The sequence below is a fragment of the Aythya marila genome (genome assembly GCF_965140915.1).
Source record: "Aythya marila genome assembly, chromosome: 7".
Taxonomy (NCBI): Eukaryota; Metazoa; Chordata; class Aves; order Anseriformes; family Anatidae; genus Aythya; species Aythya marila.
The window spans coordinates 10,667,677-10,682,348 of NC_139048.1; the positions used below are offsets into that span (position 1 = coordinate 10,667,677).

The window sequence follows — 14,672 nt, forward strand, 5'->3', positions numbered from 1 at the left end:
TTAGGTTTTCTCCAGTGGCAGTATGTTTGCATCAGAGACAGCACTTTGCCCACTGCTGAATACAATCATCCCCTCTGTCAATCCCAAAATAATTTCCCTTGGAAGAAATCCCAATAATATAACATGAAATATTATTACTATGGATAATGCCCATTATAATGGTCACTGACAACAATTATCTTCATCTTGTTCCCACTGACATTGGTTGCTTTTCATTTTAAGCTCCCTCCCCTGGTAACAGCACTGGGTCCAGTGCCACCCAGCAGCACATTTTACCCTCTCAGCAACTCTTGTCAGTGTGCTTGACCAAGAACAGGACAAACGTCCCCCCCTAATCAGAACCCATTACCTACCCCTGAGGCAACAAAATACCAAGCCAAGCTGCAAATCCTCTGACAGCCCTGAAGCTTTGTAACAAAAGGATGTTGATAGCACTTAAGTCAAATAAAATTGCTAAAACCTTGATTATTTTTTTTTTTAAAGCAACCAAACGAAAAGCTCCCATAGGTTTTTAGTCAATACACAGTGAATAGCAATTATCCCAGAGCCCAGACATGGTGTTGATACCTTTGTGAAAACAAAAAAAAACTTTAGTTAGGTTTCCAGATCTCCTACATCTTTGTATACTCCTGGTAACAAGTCATCTTGGTTTCCCCATCATATTAAGATGGATATCAAAGTAGTTTTACATGAAATTTATCATTTAGAGAAATATCAGCCAGTAGCAACCACATCCTCATCTCCTTCAAGTGACTTACAAATAAGAACATTGAGAAAAGAGATCTAAGTGTCCATATGATACATCCTCGCTTTATTATTAGCCTATAAATAGTGCCATTTGCTTGCCAGGGATCTAAACTGACTTCATTTGGAGACAGCTGCAATGACGTGCGAGACGATTACGGCAAGAGAAATTTCAGTTTCATTTTCAGAGGAAACATCTGTAGGACTTTCAGTTTCCCTCAGCGCCGTGCCAGGTGTAAGACACGAGACAACATTGATCACCAAGAACAGGATGCGAAGCCACATGAAAGCAGTCTCACTGCTCAAGTTGTGACTAACATGATGTAGAAGGGAACATTTCACAAGTTCGTTCACGCAGCAGGATGGGTGGCTGCCATATCTCACCGCTATATGCACGCTCCAGAAATTCTCTCACTTCATGAGAATGTGTCTCAAAGTCTGGCAGGAAAATGATGGATGGGAGACTTTGGAAGAGGGATGTGCATATTTTGGATTCTATGCAGGCTGTGCATGTTGTTTATGTTGGTGGAGAAGGCACATGGCTGCATGTGAACTCTGCAGCTACTATAGCACAGCGAATGTTTCCCAGGGTTCACGTACAGAGTAAACAGCAAAAATATCCTTACCACGGTCCATTGCTAGAAATGTTAACTGTGGGCAACCTCTAGGTTCACAGGATAGAAGTAAAACATGTCATGGCAAAGTAGACTTGAACAGACCCTAATTCTGTTCTGATGCTAGATGTTCCCAATCTGCTGCAATGTCAGCAGAACTCACCAGAGTAACTTAAAACACTTCCACCTTTTCTCTTCAGATTAAGTCTTTGCCAAGGACCTCTCAAAATCTGTTTTAAAAAGAGAACTCTTCATTTCCTTACTGGCTTTCCCTTGATACTCATTGGGACTGTGTCTCAGCATTTTTTAAATACTTATTTCCATAACACAAGGCAGCCTTATTATATACAGGAGGGCAGAGCAGCAGAGATACCAAGAACCAAAGGTGTCTGAGGGACTAATTAAAGTTCTGATCTCATTAACTTCAGAAGAAGCAGCAAACAAACACTACTCTTGTTATAAATAAATTATCCTGCCTCAAATTCCTTGTTTCTATTTTTGACCACCCCCAAACAACTACCCACGTGTCTTACCCGACACTGATCGGGAGTGGGAGCTGTTGCGGGTCAGGATGCTAGGATTTTTCAGAGCCTAGGAATGTATGACACAGATCCTAAAAGCAAGCTTGCCATGCCCCAGTGGCAGCAGCATTACCTCTGGCTGAATCAGAGCTGCTTCGGTCAGTTTCCAGACCCCTGGTGCAATTTGTTTACAAATTGCAAAAAACTCTAAGTTTACACGCTGAGTTTTCTACTTGCCACACATTGCTGCTTGCTCATTCATGCTGTGTAGATGCTCCTACAGGGGTAACTAAATCCAGATCTTTGTAGCAGCACTTGGTTGACCCTCGCAAAGCTCACTTTCCCTTCTTTCAGCTCACTTGCCTTCAGAATTCAGGGAAAAGAGATGCAGGACCTGCAAAAACAACACTCTTTGTTAATGTTTGTTTTAACTACCCATCCTTAATTACTGTAAACCCCGTGTTCTGAATGGAACAGAGGTTAAGAGGAAGAGGATGAAGGCATTTGATGCTGTAATTGAAGACTGCAGCCAAAGGTGAGGGCAGCTCCCTTCAGGGCTGCAGCAGAGGAGCTCAAGGCAGAGGGGCAGGCAGCAGAGGGGCAGGCAGCAGAGGGGCAGGCAGCAGAGGGGCAGGCAGCAACTTTCGCTGCTTCAGGCTCTGCCAGGCCTCCCAGGCGCCTCTGCCCACTGCTCCGGCCCTCGGTCTCTGCTTTCCAAACCCCCTCATCTCATATTTACTGCTCTCGTCTGGGCACAGGCAGCTTCAGCAGCAGGCTTCCCAGCACCCTGAGGAGAGGAACCAGCACCTCAGGCTGCCTTGACTCTGCTGAGGCAGACGATGTCCTAATGGACGCAGGCTTTGTCCCTTCATCCCAGTTCTGACCCGTTCCTCTTATCTCCATGATGTCTCACCCTGTCTCTTAATCCTCGTCCAGTTCTGATTCACTTCTCCTCAGACTGAGTCACTGTGCCTTTCTCCCTGATGGAGCATAATGACTGGAGTCATTCAGGGCACAGAACGTGTTCGAGCTCCCAATTTCTCTGCGTAGCACCACAAACCCCATCGTGGGCTACTGGGGCTGTGTTCAAGAACCTGCTCACTTATTTAACTTCCCAGAAAAACTCCTGTAAGAACAGGTATTTCAAAAACTAATAATTAGGCCAAATTTCAGGAGAGTGGAACAGCAGAAAATACATCCTTAAAGCAAAAAGAACTTCCCCATGAAGTTTCAAGGCCATGCTTTAAAACTTCCCAGTGACAGAAGCACCTGCATATTTTAAGCACATGCCTGGTCAAACAGCATCTTTTCTAGAACTTGATTTTATAAGTGGAAGCTGCTGAAGATTTCGAAAGTCCTGTCAGAACCAAACAGCCAGTGAAGAAAAAAATCAGCCCAAAGAAACAAATTTTTCCAGGAGTAACAAAAACAACGCCTCATCACAGCAAACAACACGTAATTATATCTATGGACAAACTTATCAGATAGCTGTGATAACAAACCGTTTAAAGAAACAACAAACTTTGCTTAGAGGCACAGGCCAACTAAATGAAAAAGATATATCTTCAGGAAAACAACTCTCTTAATTAAAGTATTGATAGAAATTTCCCTGATGGTTTGATCCAAATGAATGTACCAATGACTCTGAGGCCTGACACGCTGCCCTACTGACAGGGCAAGGCCTGCCAGGCTGGCAGCCCACCAGAAAACCCCCCAAAATGTCTGATGTCTCCATTTTGGCCTAGATTTGGATTGCAGTTCAGCTTCAGCGACTAGCACAGACTGCTTTGTTTGCAAAAGCCAAATTTTTGCTAGTGACTGGGTCGCTGTGCTGAGCAAAACAATCTGTCCACACAGATGAAGCTGCAAACGAGGGCATTAGCTTTGGGTACAGTTGTCGGCTGTGTTACTTGCTGATGAGCACTTGGCTCGCTCCCCTCCCATCCCACAGTTAAATGCATCAGGGTTTAACATGAAGGAGTGCAGAACGGTGCTGATCATGGTGTATTTCTATAATATAACACATATACGCGATTCACAAGACTGGCTAGTCCCAGATCTCTTCAAAAATAGCCTCAGATATCTGCTGCTGATAGCTCTAACTGTAAAAATAACGCAGCAGACCGTGGAAAAGAAGCATAACTTCGGTCCTACAAAATAAATGTTTCCTGCCTGCCTGGATAAGTGTGCTGGCGATGCAGGTGTTCATGCAGCAGCACCACCACCTGCTGGACAAGGCAGGCACACCTCCTGGCTTGCCCTGGAGCCCAAAGCAGGGCCAGCTGTCCCAGAGCACTGCACCGGCCCTCGGACACCTTCAGGAGAGCTGAAAGGCTCACCATTAAGTGACCATTAACCCCATTAAGCTTGGGGAAAGACTAATCCAGGCGCCTTTTCTTCCTCTTACGAAGTTAGGGAAACAAATTGGATGGCGTTTGTGCTGAAGGATGGTCTTAAGTTCACTTGTCTTAATTTGGCAATAAACTGCATGGAAATTCTACACATCATAGATGATAAGATGCAATGCTCAAATTCCTGTAAGAGCATCAGTTGCTTTGTAATAACAATCTAACTGTGGTACAACTGCACTCTGTAAATTAATATTGCTCAGTTCTGTGAATACCCTGCAATACCAAGTGACAATGAATACACAGCTCATAAAGGGATTATGAAGACAGAGAGTCCTCCTGGTAGCTCCTCCACTGCCCACGTATAAGATGCAAATACTGGCTGAAGGTAGAAACATCCAGATATGGCAGAACCATACCTGAACTTGCTTTGATTTCCTCACATACACAGAACCAACAAATCTTAACAATTGGATAGCATCATTTTAAGTAGCAAGAGGTCCGGCTTAGATTGTTTCTCCTCAATGTAGTATAAAAGATGTTTTGTCAAGCATAGGAAAAAAAAAAAAAAAAAAAAAAAAATCCATTTTTAAGGTTGCAGTTAATGAGAATTTCCAATTTTCCAATTTATATGAGTTATGCCACATCGGTCACATCACATTTCTGCCTTTTTTCTTCCTGCTCTGGGCTTGAGTGGTCTGCTAATTTTTCCTTTCCCCTTCCCTCCCTTGGCGTAGGACCAAACACAGAACCATTAGGGTTGGAGAAGCCCTTCAGGATCGCCTGGCCACGACCCCAAGCACCACGTCCAGCCTTTCCCTGAGCACCCCCAGGGACGGTGACCCCACCACCTCCCTGGGCAACCCGTCCCAGCGCCTGGCTGCTCTTTCTGAGCAAAAATTGTCTCATTTCCAACCTGAACCTCCCCTGGCACCACTCGAGGCCATTCCCTCTGCTCCTATCACCGGTTACCTGTGAGCAGGGACCGACCCCAGCCCCCGCTCCCTGTCAGGGCAGCGAGCTCTGCCCTGAGCCCCCCTTGCCCCACACCAAACACCCCCAGCCCCTCCCCACAGGACCCGTGCCCCAGCCCCTAACACCAGGGGGTCACTCCTCAGACTATGTAGCACCAAGATTCACGCCAATAACCACTGCACACACACAATCAGAACAAAGCAACGTTTATTAGGGACAAACAGAGGGGCGCGGAGCACGCCACAGCCCCACACGCAGCAGCCATGGCGGCCCCGAAATGGCGGTCGCCCTTCTGCGCATGCGCACCCCCGCCACCTGCGCACCCCCCGCCCCTCCCCTTCCTTCTCCTTCCCTCGCGCGGCACCGCTCACCCTCCCCCACCACGTGACCTAACCCTCCGGGCGCGCTCCGCCAATCAGCGCCGCGCAGCGCCCGCACGTGATTGGCGGGGGAGCTCCCGCGAGCTCCGTTCTCCGCGCGGTTCCAATTCCGCTTCCGGTTCCGGCCCGGCACTCGGACGCGGAGGCGGCGGCGGCGGCCTCGGCCCCCCCCGGCACGGCGAGGTGAGGGGGGGGGGCAGGGCATGGGTATGGGCCTGGGCCTGGGCCTCGCGGGGAGGCCCCGGGGGTGCTGGGGCCGGGAGCGGCCCCCGGTGGGTCGCGGCCGGGCCGTGCCGCTAACGTTTGTTCCTCCCCCGTTGGGCGCCTGCCCCGCAGATGTCGGAGGACCTGGCCAAGCAGCTGGCCAGCTACAAGGCGCAGCTGCAGCAGGTGGAGGCCGCGCTGTCGGGGAACGCGGAGAACGAGGACCTGCTGAAGCTGAAGAAGGACTTGCAGGTGAGGGCGGCGGCACCGGCTGGCCCGTTGGGGGCGGTGCCGCGGATAAAATGCGTTCCCCGTCGCTTCGCTGCTTCGTTTTTCCCATAACATCACGTAATTGTAGCGTAAGGTGGGGGGGAGAGCACCAACAAAGTTTGGCCTAGTTACAGTCTGTGCTGCACGTTGCCCAAAAACACGCAGGGTTTTACATGGCAAACTTTTTTTTGCTGGAAACCTCAGCTAGGGAAGGGTGAAAGGTATACCAGCGCTGTCACTGCTAGCTTTGTTTGCTTTTTAAAAAAAAAAAAAATATCAGAAAGATTAAACATAACTACTCACTTTTTTGTGGGGGTGGTATATAATAGTAAATTATATAGTAACAGTAGTAACAGTAAATTAAAGAAATGGAAAAACCTCAGCTTGAGAGGCATATAATTCCTCAGATGAAATTATGTATTTGTTAAAGGGCACCGTTACTTCTTGTCACTTCTACTATGCTGAATCCTAATGGGTGGGCTCAACCTGCTGCCTTTCCACTTAGCTTGGAGTTTTCAAATCATCAATCCAGAATCTGTTCCTTCGTTACCTGCATTTGCAGTGATGCAAATTTTAGAGTATTTCAGTTTTTCTTATACATCTAAGGACCCATTGTGAAAGGGAAAAAAACGCCCTTAATTTGCTCCCTGTAGTTTTTTAAATGTTTGCCCATACTGCATTCCAGAGAGGTCAAAAACATTTCTGGTCCTTAGGCTGCTGTTCAGTGACAGGAAAACCACCACAGAATGTTAAACTGATAAGTGGTCTTTAAATTCTTGGGTATCTAAAGAGATGTTGGCATGTGAGTGAGCAGCAGTACCACTGAAAACTCACACGAGAGTGCAAGATGCTGCCTCGTTTCTGTTGTGCATTGCTCTAGCTCTCAAATTTTAAAATACATACAAATCAAATCGGCGACCTTTAGAGTTCCTTTTAAATTGTGAAGGCTTTGTGCCCGCAGGACACTTTATAGATCATCGTAATGTCCTTCGTTGTACGCTGTTAAAAGCGTGTGTATATTTTTATATTTTTAAAATGCGCAGCAAAACCCTTATGGGACGATATTTCCGATACCAACACGACCTTGGCTTTGATGTGCAGAGATCGTTGATGTGAAAGGAATACTTGCAAACTTTTTTTGTACAAGCTTTCTGCACAGAATGGGGAAGATGTTTACGCTTTCATCCCCAAAAGGTTTGCTATCCATATGTTCCACCTTGCCAATGACACAGATAATGTTTTGCAGCCCTAATATATCACCGAAACAATTGTAGAAATAGTCAGGGCACTAAGGCATTCAACCTAAGTAGCCTTTTTTTGTTCAACAAAAATGTTACTATGTAATTGAAACATCTTTTCACATCATAAATAGGGATGTGCTACTGTGTTTTGTATACTTTGCTTATTCCTGAGTAACAAAATTAAAACAAATATTGCAGGAAACTTAGCTTTTTACCTTTTGTTTCACTGAAGCACTTCTTAGGGCGCTGTCCATGCAGCCAAGGACCACGCTTCACCCTTTGCGTGCAGAGGAATTGACGGCAGCTGTCATCCCCTGCAGTTAGGGATGGCATTCACAGGGTGTTGCGTGCTAGAGTATCAAGATCTCTCTGGGTTTTAGAGACCAGGTGGTGAGGAGAAATCCTGAGAAGCTCTTAACTAGCGTTCCTGCAGGTCACACTTTGTGTCACGGGGCCATGGCAGCAAGCCCTGTTGTTCAGCTCAGTTGTTCTACTTGATAAGCTGCTGCAGGAGTCTCTGCTGTCAGGAAACTTTCTTTGAATAAACTGTTCCCTTAGAGACCGTGTTAGAAATTGCATTGCAGCTCACGAGATAACTCTATCTTGTGTGCTTAGCACTGTGTTTGTGGATATCGAATGAAAGCTTTTTGGTTTTCTTGTTTATTACCTGAGCTGGTCTTTTTAAGCCCACAGCTGCAGTGGGATGTGAAGCTGTGAGGAATGTTCAGGCTTTACAGAGCCTCAGTTGAATGTTGTTTGTCTGTAACTCCTTTAAATTAAATATTTCCTGCTAATTAGGAGGGTGACAGTGGCTCATACTGAGATACTCTTAAGAACTGAAGGTTATTTTCTTTTTTTGTCAACTTCAGAGTTGCCTGGTGTTACACAAAAAGTTTGAATGTTTTAGGTGCTGGCTCCTAAGTCTTTTATTTTTAATTCTAGACAAAATCAGTGGTACTGATCTTGGTGAATAAGAACCTAATATGGGCAGGAAGTTGAGGAGGGTAGCATGCTCCTGTCTGTGAATGAATAATATTTAAAGGAAATGGAGAAATTTGTTAAGTACTTAAAAGCATGTTTCTCTTGTTATTTGCCTCCCTGGATTAGCAGGGGAAGTCCTGGCCTGAAATCTTGAGGTCATGGATTTGGAGAAAAGTGAATGTTTAAATTAAAGTTACTTAAGGAAATCAATTTCCTAAGAATGCAGCTGAATGCTTTCTAGAAAAGAGAGGGCTTTACTGAGTGGCAGTCTTGGAAGACACTGGCACTGAGCATGTTAGTTTAGACAATGCAGGTATTTGAGGAAGCACTTTTCAGTTCATTCAAACTTAAAGATGTTGCATTATACTTGCAGCAGTTGTCTGTTTATAGGTTACTTCCTATAAAATAGTCAGCGAGTCCCAGCACAGAAGAGATGGAAGTAACTGCTGGCTAGATAGAGAATAGAAGCATTACATACCTGACTTTCTGGCTGTCTTAGAGCACTGTCCTGCTGATTACTTGCTCTGCCACTCGTGTGCTTTTTGGGCAGTAACCAACATCCCATGCAGCCACTTGTACAAAGAGCCACACCAGTGATTTGTCTTAATTTTACTTCGCCTTGAGGCTGTCTAGCTGTGTCTTTATGCCTATGGATACGCAATTCCCCTAGAAATAAATCCTATAAAAATAGAAAGGGCAACTTTTGGGAAATTTTGTGGAAGGCACGGGGAACTTAACAGGAAGGACCATGGATCTTCTTATCTACATTGGCAATAAGTGAATTTAGTTAAATTATTTTTTTTTTTAAAAAAAAAAAAAAGCACCCCTCCTTGTTCCACTACATCAGCTATGAGTTTATCTCAGTAACTTCAGAAAAACAGAGCTGCAAGCTTGGGGTAAAAAAATCATGGTAAGAATTTTAAGATATTATTCTGTGTCTTATTTTTTTCTTTTATAGGAAGTCATAGAATTAACCAAAGATCTCCTTTCGACACAACCTTCAGAAACTCTTGCAAGTTCTGACAGTTCTGCTTCTGCTCTGCCCAGCCACTCCTGGAAGGTTGGGGACAGATGTATGGCAATATGGAGTGAAGATGGACAGTAAGTGTAGAAAACTTCTCTAACCGTTACGTGAAATAGTTCAATGGTAAGAGACTTTCATTCAGCTTGTACTGCCCTAGGGCGACTAAAAAGCAAAAAGAAACTAGGAAGGAAATACAATATTAGCTATCGTCATACTCCCCTTATTAAAGGTCAGTATATTATGTATAAAGAAAAGAGCTGTGGGGTCATTTTCTAGAAATGTCCTGTTTGTCACTAACCTTGTAAAAGTAGAGCACCTTTGGTAAATTACCATTTGTTCAGGTAATAAATGGCAGACTTCCATGGATTAATCTTAGGGCAGCATTTCATAAAAGTTATATTAAATAATATTATATTAATATTATCATAATAATTGATCACTATCAAGAAAAACGCTTGTTGTATCTCAATTTGTGTCAATAATGGGAAATTAATTTTTAACTGGAAATATTTTTTGACTATGAAATAACTGGCTATGTAATGTATTAATTGACCTTTGGAATGTAGTCTCCACTGCATTAGCCTTTGAAGTTCTGGGAACCAAATTAGTTCATTCTGACTTCTTAATTTTTAAAATAAACATTCCATAATTAGGAATGTGGTTTTTTTTAATGTTTGTATTAACCACGCATTTTGGTGTAACTGTTAATACATCAGGTAGAAAACAAACCTAACGATTAACAGTTCTTCTGTCACAGATATTTTTTTTTTAATAATTAAAATGCCTTTACTTTAAGAATTTTAAAAGATAATGTTACACTGTGTGTGTTTGGTCACCACTGGGGCACTCTTCTTGCTCTGATACTGGGTTAGAGGATCAGAGCTCAGGGAAGAATGTGCTGGAGCGTCCACTGAAGCGGCAGGTGTTTGGGCAGCTCAGCATGCCAGTATTGGACGTCATTTGTATGACTGTCCTCTTACTTTATGCAGTTTGGGTTTCCCTGTATGGTGCAAGGCATTAACATTTAGCTCAGCTTAAGGAGTTGGCCCACTAAAATTATACAGACTCATTTAGTAGATATAAACTGGAATTCTGTCTATAGAACACCTCATTTCATTCCTCAGTTTGTCTGGCAGATTCAGTTTGTCTGAATCCAGACTCAAATTGTTTTAATGTTCTTGGAAACACATCACGCTTTCTCTCCTCTTTCCCACCGTGAGGTCAATTTGATTGACTAATACAGTTCATGTGCATAAATTCAAAATGGACTGATTTCTGTTAAAATTTCAAAATTGCAATTTCAATTAAGAAAACTTAGAATGTTGTAAATATTGAAGAGGAAATAGTTTTGAATGCCTGAGTTTGTTTTTTTTAATTCTTTTTTATATGGAGGAGACCAGAACCAAACCTTTGCTGCCATGAGCTGACAGTTCCTGAAACTTCCCACTGAATTCCCTGAAAGCTGGGTTCTATGGGTGCTGGATCTTACTGGGGCTTTTTCCAGTCCCATGACCTGCCACTAGAAACAACTAGAAACAAAATCAGAATTTCTGATTAGATTGCCCACACATTAATCATTAGTCTTGCTAACTGTGAGACCATTGCTTCTCCCTGCCAAAGGTCAAATACAACCGAGCCCAGTCCTTGTACTTGTGTCCTTTTGACCTTAAGAACGTGATCCCTCGGTTTGATTTGGGTATTGTCCCTGAGAAGGAAGGCTGATATTTGCAAGTTTTTACTTAATGCCATTAGCTGGCTGACAGTGTAGGTGTTGAAGGGCTGAGTATTAAACCTTTACTCACATGCTTACAGCCATGATATCTTTACAGGTGTTATGAAGCTGAGATTGAAGAAATAGATGAGGAGAATGGAACAGCTGCAGTCACTTTTGCTGGATATGGCAATGCTGAAGTTACACCGCTGTTCAACCTCAAGCCTGTGGAAGAGGGAAGAAAAGCAAAAGAGGACAGTGGCAACAAACCTATGTCCAAGTAAGTAATACAGGCACAGGTCTGGAAGCTATTTTTTTATTATTATTTTTTCACCCTCACAGCTAAGAAAATTGGCTGATGAAATAGAATCTCATAGAATTTTTGTGTTTGGTATCTTCACATATTTGTGATGAAGGATTGTAAATGAGTCTGGTATATAATGTTTGCCAGATGCTTGTGGCTTGTATTGTATGTGTTATGTATCCTGGTAAGATAGCATGTTAGACTGTTGTGCTCAGATCATGCTATTTATTGCAAGATACCAAGTATCTAAGTGGTAGACTAAAAAAAGGTGGTACATTTTGGTTGCCAGCAGAGAGCCTGCAGTTTTCAGCCCAGCTCCACAACAGGCTGCTCTCAGATGTGTAACATGGCACACAACTGAGTGCACTTACCAGTACAAAGGACTTGTGCTCCTGCCCCTATCCCTGTGCTGGGATAGCTGTGTTGACCCCATCACTGGGGAAAGGAGCTTTAATTATAAATACAAATTTATCCAAAATACACGAAGGAGCAATGCAATGCTTAAGCATGGAAAGATTGATTAAAAAAAATATTTCCTCCCTCCCCCTGTGAAGTAGAGAATATGTACATTGTTTACGTCATTTACTTACTGAGAAATTGTTTATGTGCCTCTCTTACAGAGGTTGTAGTTTCTTACAGGATACTCTATAAATACCAAGCACAAGGCACAAACATAGTATGTATTTTTTCCCTTTTTTCCAGAAAGGAGATGATAGCCCAGCAACGCGAGTATAAAAAGAAAAAAGCTTTGAAAAAAGCTCAGAGAATTAAAGAACTTGAACAGGAACGAGAGGACCAGAAAGTCAAGTGGCAACAGTTCAACAACAGAGCATATTCTAAAAACAAAAAAGGCCAGGTTTGTTCACACTTTGTCTGTATGCGAATGTAACAGGCTATAGAATTCTGTGCATAACTGGTGGGAGAGGCGGCAGTGTTTTTTAAAGGTAACTTTACCTGTGGCATTTCCAAGTGTGCAGTTCAGTATTTTATATACTTTCAAAGCCTTTTCAAAGCCTGGTTTTGCACTTACCTTGGAAAACTGGGTAACCGCCCTCAGTTGCAAGGCACCGTTTGTTGGAGTTAAGCTTCTGAGGCCTGTCTAAACCACCAAGCCCGACTTCTTCTTGTCTTTATGATGTGGCAGGCACAGCACTAAGTAACTGCCATGGGCTAGTAAGCATGCTGCAAAAAAAGTTAGCATCTTAAAGCTTTACTTCATTTTTATCATTGCTGGACTAGGAAGAGCTGGACATCGTGCTTCAGGCTCCCTTGTGAGCAATTAACACAGATTATCTGGTGAGGAAGGTGACTTGTATTCGTTGTTGGTCTGACCTAGGCCAACAAAGTGCAAAAATCATGTCCAGTACATGCCAACCAGGAAGCTCCCAGCTGTTGTCTCATCTGCTTACAATGTGCCACAGATGAGCCAACCTTTTTGAAAGCATGCTTGCCTCTAGAGTAAGGAGTTGAGGATTCTGAAAGACTTCAAATGGTAAAATTTCTGCATTTTTAGAAGCAAGTCAGACATCATTCAGAAAGGGTGTTTTCTGTTTTGTTTGCAGGTGAAGAGGAGTATTTTTGCTTCTCCAGAGAGCGTAACCGGCAAGGTTGGAGTTGGAACATGTGGAATTGCAGACAAACCTATGACACAGTATCAAGATACCTCTAAATATAATGTCAGGCATTTGATGCCTCAGTAACAGGGGAAAAAGGTGGAACTTCATCTCTGCAGGGCTTTACACTTATCTTTTTACCATTATATTTTTCTAAAAGTAAATTATTTGTTGGCACATAGAAAGTAGTCCATTTTGTCACCATCACTTTGGCTTCAGCTGATACGAGCCTTAAATTTCCAACTATTGATTTGATTTCCCCTAATCATTGACCTTTTGTAGCTGCATTAAAACACATTCTGCAGGTAAATGCTTTCATGCGCTGCTGCAACCTGTTACACAGAAAGCAGTAGTTCTCTGGAAGCTTGATCTCCAGAATCCTCCATTTGTAGTGGTGGTAAAGTTTTCTTTTATTTTTTTTCCTGTCCTTCAGAAAAGTGGTGGTATAAAAATGGCACCGTAACAGCCTCCCTCATTTCTGTAGTCACAGTGCTGTCTGTTGGGCTCAGTGACGAGCCCAGCATTACAGAGCTGCTGCAGCGCTGTAGAGAGAGCCAGGCTCCATCGTAGCTTTTAAGTCACGTGGAATTGCTAAGGAAGTTCTGAATTGCTCCCTTACAAATCCAGTGAGGATCGATTTGTACAGCTGTGACTGAGGGCAGAACAGGGCCGATACATTCTTTATTACTGAGTACTATTCATGTGCTAGAAACAATAAATCTGACTTTAATTCCAGCCTAAATTTCCTGTACTGAAAGTTAAGTAGAGGAGATCTTTTTTTTTTTTAAATACTCATCAAATTGTAACAGGAAGTTACTGAAACGTAACCAGAAAACTATAGGAAAAGGTGTTTAGACTGCAGTTTCAAGAATGGAACTGTACTTAAAGCGTGCCCCAGGGATTAGCGGTGAGAGAACTCTAGATGGTTGTGCTTTGGAAATGAATCATCACCTCCCCTCCTGTAGTTCTTAGAAACTAAAAGGTTCGATGGTCACAGACCTTGAACACACAGCAACACCTTGTGTCTGGGCTGCCTCCATCTAGAAGAGTAGAACTGAAGCATAGCAGGTATGAGTGCCTAGATCCCTCGTAGTTGTGAGTGAGTGAAGGTTAGTCTCAAGTTTCTGTCCGTAAATAACTGACTGGCCCTAGCGTTCATTGTAACTTCAGCTGTATTACAGTGCTGCTGAGCCCCTTCAATTTTATTCAGGAAACCACGTGTAAAAGCTCTTGCTTTTTTTTTTTTTTTTGTATCTTATGTGATTTGCTTTCCTCTGTTATTTGTCTCTCACTTACGGTAGTGGTGCCATCTCTGAATCCGTAATGTGGTTAAAGAAGTTAATGGGTAGCCCTGTATACAATGTAGATATTATTTTTGTAAAATCTAGGGCTGAGTTAATGGACAAGAGTACATCAGCCGTTTCCCCATTAATTAAAGGGTGTGTCTTGTCCATTAACCCTGACCATTATTTCCCTGTATATTATGTTAATGTAGCTCATTTTGTAATTTGTTACCTAGATCAGGTCACGTCAGCGATTGTTGATGCACTGATTGGTGGAACTGTCCATCAGTTACCTGAGTCACAACTCAAGCTAAACTCTACAACTGGTAGTTTAGAATCCATACATAGAAAAAAGTTTTCCCTATAATGGGAGAAGGTGATTTTTATGAATACAAAGTGTGTTAATTTCAGTTTTGTATGTTTAACTTTTATTAAATAAAGTGTTTAAAATCTGCTGGA

The 14,672-nt window shown here is 43.1% G+C and overlaps 1 protein-coding gene across 1 annotated transcript; it reads left to right on the forward strand.

Annotated features, from left to right (window-relative positions):
- Positions 1-5,714: 5,714 nt before the first annotated feature.
- On the forward strand, positions 5,715-14,672 carry SMNDC1 (survival motor neuron domain containing 1). Its single transcript, XM_082764276.1, has 6 exons — positions 5,715-5,765; positions 5,919-6,038; positions 9,237-9,379; positions 11,132-11,293; positions 12,020-12,173; positions 12,880-14,672. Exons 2-6 carry the CDS (start codon positions 5,919-5,921, stop codon positions 13,015-13,017), a joined length of 717 nt encoding a protein of 238 aa, XP_082620402.1. The 5' UTR covers positions 5,715-5,765; the 3' UTR covers positions 13,018-14,672.

What these genes read in the sequence shown, in the direction of transcription:
- SMNDC1 (XM_082764276.1), top strand. Translation starts at nt 5,919, where the DNA reads ATGTCGGAGGACCTGGCCAAGCAGCTGGCCAGCTACAAGGCGCAGCTG. An exon ending in AGCTGAAGAAGGACTTGCAG is followed by an intron (nt 6,039 to 9,236) that starts GTGAGGGCGGCG and finishes TTTCTTTTATAG; the next exon opens with GAAGTCATAGAATTAACCAA. An exon ending in CTAAAAACAAAAAAGGCCAG is followed by an intron (nt 12,174 to 12,879) that starts GTTTGTTCACAC and finishes TTTTGTTTGCAG; the next exon opens with GTGAAGAGGAGTATTTTTGC.